Source organism: Chaetura pelagica, unplaced genomic scaffold, assembly GCF_000747805.2.
Source record: "Chaetura pelagica isolate M959 unplaced genomic scaffold, ChaPel_1.0 scaffold3, whole genome shotgun sequence".
Classification (NCBI taxonomy): domain Eukaryota; kingdom Metazoa; phylum Chordata; class Aves; order Apodiformes; family Apodidae; genus Chaetura; species Chaetura pelagica.
Window position 1 is genome coordinate 7,649,352 of NW_009952974.1, and position 7,212 is coordinate 7,656,563.

At 41.8% G+C, this 7,212-nt stretch overlaps 1 protein-coding gene across 1 annotated transcript in view; it reads left to right on the forward strand.

The window, feature by feature from the left end:
• The window catches only part of LOC104387514 (unconventional myosin-X-like), a 98,397-nt gene that overhangs the window by 72,347 nt on the left and 18,838 nt on the right, over positions 1-7,212 (forward strand). Inside the window, exons 24-27 of the mRNA XM_009996284.1 lie at positions 1,238-1,277; positions 2,786-3,577; positions 5,919-6,042; positions 6,522-6,765. Coding sequence (XP_009994586.1) covers positions 1,238-1,277; positions 2,786-3,577; positions 5,919-6,042; positions 6,522-6,765 — 1,200 coding nt within the window. The remainder of the gene's footprint in view (positions 1-1,237; positions 1,278-2,785; positions 3,578-5,918; positions 6,043-6,521; positions 6,766-7,212) is intronic.

Sequence of the window (7,212 nt, forward strand, 5' to 3'; positions counted from 1 at the left end):
ATCAGAGGTCTAAAATCTGTGAGGAACAGTTACAGGGATTAGTGTGCAGATTGTAGGTGGTATTCCAGATTTGTTTTAAAACAGCTTTTCTTCTTGACTCCTCCTACCATTTAAGGCAGTTGTTTAATTCATTACTCCTATTAGAGATCTTTCAGTAGAACTTGAACCATCTGGATCTCAATTACATCAGCTTTCATTTACAAACATTTCCTGGATTTTTTTTTTTATTATTATTATTATTTTTGAGAGAGAGAGCATGCACAAGGGAGAGCTGTAAGGACTTTGTGACTTGCAACTGCTATTTGGAATTTGGCTGGGAAGAGCTTCAGGGCCTGGGAAATAAATATTGTTGCCCTTCTGCTTGAGGTTGAATCATAAAATTGAAAGTTACCACTGCTCGTCTGAATTTAGCTGCACAGTGGTTGCTAGTATTCCATCCAGCCACTTCCTATCCCTGCCTTCTAGCTCAGTTATTTGTACCCTGTTTGCTATGGAGAAACTAGCCACAGTGACTCCAAGCTTTCCCTTGGAGTACCACCTTTTTGATCCGAGTGGAGATGCAGCACTGTGGGATAGATTTTGTCCTTTACTCGTGTTTACTAACAAACTCTGTCTCTTACAGCCTTTATTAGTAAACTTAAGTTTTGCATGCCACTGGGAAGTTGTGCAAGCTGGAGTACCCAGGTCTTCAGAATAGAAAGTCCTCAGCTTTGTCATTTAACAAAGTACACAAATTTGGTAATTTTGGGGGGGCTTTGATAAAGTAAAAGCAAAACAAAACACAGTTTAGATGCTGGTATTGCAATCAATTCTGGTCTGTTTGAAAAAAACAAACCAACAAACACAGTTTCCCAACATGTGTAATTATGCATGTATAAACTCATTTAAGATCCATAGATATAAAGTTCTTCAGAAGATTCTGTTTACATTCATCATGAGTCTAACTGATCTGCCTTTCTGTCACTGTTTTCAGTGTCCTTCCTAGTATGTTCCAGCTAATCCTATTTCCTGATTGATCTGAAAGTTAAGTGCATGGGGAAATCTGTTGTACCCACAAAGGTCATGCCAACAAACAGATAATTGGTTTTTCACTAAATGACAAAAGCTTTCAAATCAGTCTTACAACAGGTACCTTATTTTAACCTTATCCATAGAGGGATGATGTGCCCATGTAATTCTAAAAGCCTCATGTAGGTGAGCTGGGTTTGCCTGATTATCATGTCTTGGTTTTTAACAGAGAAAAGGAGCAACTGAATGCGCTACACCAGGTGGTTCAGGTAAGTTTAATAGTTATTCTTTAAACATGTCTTCTCTGAATATCTGTGAAGGGTCCTTCATTGCCTAAGCTTCGCCTTGAGCTCATATTGTTATTGTGGCAACGCTAAAAATGGACTTTGTTCACTCAAAACCTGCAGGTGTTTGGCTTTGGCAGAGGTGCATAGATGTGGTTGGTTGTTTTTCTTTTAAGGCTCATGTACCAGCTTGCATAGTTCCTATCTGAAAATTTTTGTATTGAACATGCCACATCCTTTTTTATCTCTATTATTACATGACCTTGTGTTGTGTTACTCTGTGACACAGTCTATTGTGCTGGATTGTTGCCTGTAACAGCAAAAATAAGAGTGCAGACGGCTGCTACCATGACTAAAATAAACCCCCTGTAACTGATCTTATTGTTTGTTGGTACTTGATATATCAAAGAGCAGACCACCTACCCTGAGGTGTGTGAAAACAGCTGTCTGTCTTCTTATTTCTCTTCCCAAGCCACTTATTTCCCAGTTTCAGGCCACCTCATTTCAGGAGAGATGACAGATTAGAGTATGAAAATGCAATTGTCCACAAGAGTCAAGTAGATAAAAAGCAACAGGGTAACTGTAAAGAAAACAAGGGTTGTGGCGTAAGTGGACCAGTTCGTTGGCATACTCTTATCAGGAAGTACATTAAATCCTTTTAGAATTTATTTTTGCTTTTTCTTGTGTGTGCATGTTTTCAACATCCTCTGTGGAGGGGAGGGTGCTTTATCTTATAGCTAAACATCAGTGAGAGTTACCAGTATCTTCTGTCTTCTGATTATTGTGTACTTGCTCGAAATCTGTTACTTTAAGTGGGGAGAATAGAGGAAGACAGTGTCCTTTTATCATCCAGCCAACTGTCATCCATCCAGTGATGCTAAAGAATGCCAAGAAATTCTGGGTGGAGTTTTGGTGGGGTTAGAGTGGATGCAGTCCTGCTTCGTGGCAAATATCCCCACCAGATCTAGATTCTGATGGTCAGACCCCCAGCTCAGGAAGCGACAAAATCCTCAAATGTTGTAATGAATTTCTGGGGAAATTTCAGCTTAAGCAGGCTATGCATATATATACTTGTATATATTCCTTTCTTCTATATGTGTGAGAGATAGTTAAAAAAGAGAGGACAAACTTTCCGAATGCTTTTACAGAAATTGTAGTGTACAGAGGGCTGTAACATGAACAGCAGAGAGACACGATCTTCTAAAAATCCACTCAGGTGGATCCTGATCCCAGTCAGGTACTTCATATGATTCCAAAAGGAGATCGGCTGCTGGAAGAAAGGAGGCACCTGAAGACTCCATAGTTCTACTTTTTGCTTTTACACCCTGGATGAGTGCAGATGCTGATCAGAAAAGGAGAGGATGCTTAGAGCTGTGTTTTTGCAGTTGGGAAGTACAAGGCAAGCACAGGAGGTGGCAAGAATGAAAGTTCCAGGCAAGGAACACATACAAGTTGAAGAAGGTGCTTTAACGCCATTACAATTTTTTTTTAAGGTGGAAGCAGTCAAGACTGAGGAGGTAGATATTCCCCTGCAAGAAGAAGAGAGACGTCAGATGGAGGAGATCTTAAGACTGGAGAAAGAGATTGAGAAGTTGCAGCAACAGAAAGAGGATCACATGTCTATAATCTGTGAAAGCACCAGGAATGAAATCAATCGGCAGCGAGAAGAGGAGATCCAAAGGCTGGAAAAGGAGGCATCTAGGGTTGCCCAGGAGTTCTTGGAGCTGTTGGATTTTGGCAATCTGGACGAAAGTGTGCAGAATTTAGAACGCTCACTTTCTAGTGAGGGGACGCTCAACATTGACTGCAGCCTGGTGGCACCACTAGCTGAAGAAGAAGTGGATGAGGGTTTCCATGCTGATGACGAAGGACGGCCAACTTCCAGCTCAGTGGTCTTGAATCAGCACAGCACAAGAAACAGTGGTAACTACACAGAGAAAGGTGTGGACACAAGACTTTCACTTCTCCAGATGGAAGTGGGAGAGGTTGTCCCTGCTCCAGGACATGCTGTGGAAGGAACCACTAGCCCCAAGGAGCAGAGAGCCGTGTCTGACCCAGCAGAAAGCATTTACAATGCTGTCTCAGATACACAGAAGAGTAACAGCGGAGAGGTGGGAGAGCCAATCTACACTTCTCCCCCTGATGTGGAGTCTGACTATGACCACGAGGAGTTTGATGGCTGTGGAGATGCAGGTAGTGCCTCTGCTGAGCCCCTGAATGGCGACGAAGGTCTGAGACACTCGCATGGGACCAGCTTGGACTCCAACCGTGGCAGCCTGGACTCGGTAAGAATCCCTCCCTTCACCTTTCCAGACATTAGTCTGACTTTGTTGATATTTATAACATCCTTGTTTTCTTACTGCGTGCCTGCTTGCTCTGGTTATTGTTACTAATATATAACTGCCTGTTACATCAATAATCAGCTTGATAAAAAGGGAAGAGTCATAGATAGGCGGAAGGCCAGAGGGCTTGTGACTGTCAAGTGTTCCTGGTGCAGAAGCTAGCACATTTGTACCTAGGCTATTTTAGATGGATTCCATCACCATATATTAACGCAACGCCCAGTAGGAAGACTGAAAGCAGGCAACTAGTATGTTGTAGGTGTATGTTCTGCCTCTGAGAAATTTCTACAAAAGTAGCCTGAGTTTCTAGTGGACAATGACAAGAGGAAAGGAGAAAGGCTGGGATTTGATTTGATTCCATCATTAAAATTTCTCTTGTTCTAGTCCTGTCACTGTTCAGAGGCAAGGGATTATTTTCAGGTGCTGTGTACAAGTTGTTTGAAGGCTTGAAGAAATCACTGTACAGATCCAGGCTGGGTCCTGGTGCACACGACCAAGACCACTGAACCTTTTCATTCCTACCGCAGGGACAATGACTGGGAAGTAAAGCTGGGCTATTAAGTCTCACACTTGAAACACCTCAGCTTAGATTCCTCACTAGGCTCTGGACTTCCTGAGTGCCCTCAGGGTAGTTGCTTAATAATGAAACAATAAATCTGCTGACAGGACTGGATGTCAGATAAGCCCACATAAGATGGTGAGGAGTTCAGGTGTGAAGCCAATGACAGCAATAAAAATACTTTACATAAATTATGTCCCTGAGAGTAGAGAGTTGAACTAAAAAATATCTTTTAGAAAAGGACTGATTTTTTTTTTTTTTGAAAGGAATTAATTTTACTACCTTTGCTTTTCTTTTCCAATGGCATATTATTGTCCTTCTTAAGAAGTTGCATAGTTTTTCTTGCTCACACTTCCCTACTGTCAGCTGCCAGCCATCAGAATATTTTATGATGTGATCTGCTTGAGTAAAGGTCCCTTCTCTGTGGACAGGTACTCACAGATCACTGTCAGGTAATGTTCAAGTCATTAATAATTCTGTCACAGCCTAGGCCAGTTTGTACTGTTCTTCTTAAAATGTAAACAGAAGTGGAGGATTTTATTTGGCTTCTCAGTGAGCAAGACATTAAAAGTCTGGCTGATACTACATCATGATATGAGCCACAGTAAGAGGCAACTGCAGTTGTGTCAAGTAGCTGCTGATCCCAGAGTAACCTGCTTTTTGAAACTTAATGACAGCAGAATCACAGAATCATCATGGTTGGAGAGGACCTCTTGAGATCACTGAGTCCAACCATTGACACAAAAAAACCCCCAATCAAATACAAACAAACACACACACTCCACCAAAAAACACCTCCCAAAAAAAACCAACCCCTACAACCTCAGCCACCACAGCACGCCCTGAAGTGCTACATCCACATGTTTCTTGGATACCTCCAAGGTGACTCAGCCACCTCACTGGACAAGGCTGTTCCAGTGCCTGACTATCTTTCAGTGCAGAAATTCTTCCTAATATCCAATTAGTATTAAATCAATAAAGCTGATGAATTGAAGTTCTATTTAAGGTAAAGGAAATGATAGAGTAATTTGGGATTTGAAGTACTTTCTTATGCCTGAGGGCTGTTATCTAGTTGGAGAATAGGGATGACTAAATACTGTGCTATTATTTCAGTAATTTAAATCTTTGTTTTTAGGGTGCAGTTATTCTTGAATGTGTTTTTTTTCCTAATCAATTCAAAGCAAGACATTTCCTTGCTGGGGTTAGATTAGCGCTCCATCTTGTCCAGAATCATGACATGTCTGCCAACAAAAAAAATCAGAAAACTCCTCCAAAATGAAAAATTCTCTCTTAATCCCATTAAATCAGATTTTGGACTGTGGCCTCTGCCTTGGAACAGGAAAGTTTGTTACTGCAGGGAACTGGAGTTTTCTAGCCATGGCCACTGCCAAATGTCACTCTGCTTTCTGGTATGAAAATTCCATGCTCTGGAGACTCTTGCTTTAGGCATTAATGGGTAAGCTGTCAAGCCTCTAGTTTTACTGTATTGCTTTTTTTTGTACAGGGAGTAGGTGTAGTTTTGCACCTCCTGATCATGGGACTTCTCAAGCTTGTTACTTTGCTCCATTCCTGCAACCAGAAGAACTTAAGTAGCCTATATTTCATAGAATGGTTCGGGTTTGAAGGGACCTTAAATATCATCTAGTTTCAACCCCCCTGCATGGTCAGGGACACCTCCCACTAGATCAGGCTGCTTAAAGCCCCAATCTTTTCTTTTCCTTTTAGTTTCTGGACAGTGAAGAAGAAGTGGATGTTTACATTGATACAGATGAAGAGTTTTGTAATGGACGAGTCACTATCTTTAATGGCTCAGGACCACCCTATTTTCACAGCTATCTCTACATGAAGGGTAAGCAATGTTAGCCAAAACCATGGAAGGATGGAATCCAGGAAATTGACTTTCCTCTTCTGTTTTTCCAAAGTGATCTTTTTCACCTGCTCTTAGTTCTCTGTTTATTCTCATTTTTTTCTTCTTCTTTTATTTAAAATGAAGAGCTAGGAGGTGGATGTCAGGGAATTTGACTGGATATCTTTGCCACTGAGACCTCATTGTGCCCACTTGGTATGGGTTTAAATGACTCATTCTGAGCTATGAAACTACACACAATACAAAATATTTGCGTAGTGCATGTTTCCATAGTTTGTGCTTGTTTCACTAGTTTGTTCTGTTTTTTCTCTATCCAAACTGAAACATAACCTTGTTTCTCTCCCTTGGTTCCTTTGTTCCATGTAGGAACTGTGTCAAGTAAGTTGTCCAGGAAGCAGAATCAGTATGGAAACACCGATCTTGTTGCACGTCTGATGAAATCTTGCTCCCTCACTTTGCAGGAGGTCTCATGAACCCATGGAGGCGGCGCTGGTGTGTTCTGAAGAACGAGGCCTTCATGTGGTTCCGCACCAAGCAAGAGGCACTAAAGTCAGGCTGGCTCTACAAAAAAGGTGGAGGCATGTCTACACTTTCACGCCGCAACTGGAAACGCCGTTGGTTTGTGCTTCGAGAATCCAAGCTGATGTACTTTGAGAATGATAGCGAGGAAAAGCTGAAAGGGACAATTGATATCAGAAGGGCAAAGTGAGTGAAGAAATAAATCCTTTTGATTCTTAGTGTTCACTCTCTACATCAGTAATGAAATGTCCAGTGCTGCCAGTTCAGCAGCCTGTGTATCTGCTATAGGGCTAGGAGAATCAGAAATGGAAGGGAAGGGAAAGACAATCAGAGCTTCTAGTTTTCTCTGGAGGGAGTCTGTAATTAGTTGATAGTTCTTTCTCCAGTTGTCTTTTTCCAGCATTTCATATTTCAGCAATTTTTTCTGAGCCATGGATGGAGCCAGATCAGGAGAGGCTAATTAAGTACATACCCCATGCATTTTCCCCTACCCTGACTCCATCTGTTTCCTGGCTTCTCCAGGCGTTTCACAGAGCTGGCATGAAGCACACAGCAGGACTTGAATTTGGCAGCATGCACTGTGCCTGTTCCTGAGCCCTGGATGCTCTTTTTGCTGCCATAGCCAATTCCTCA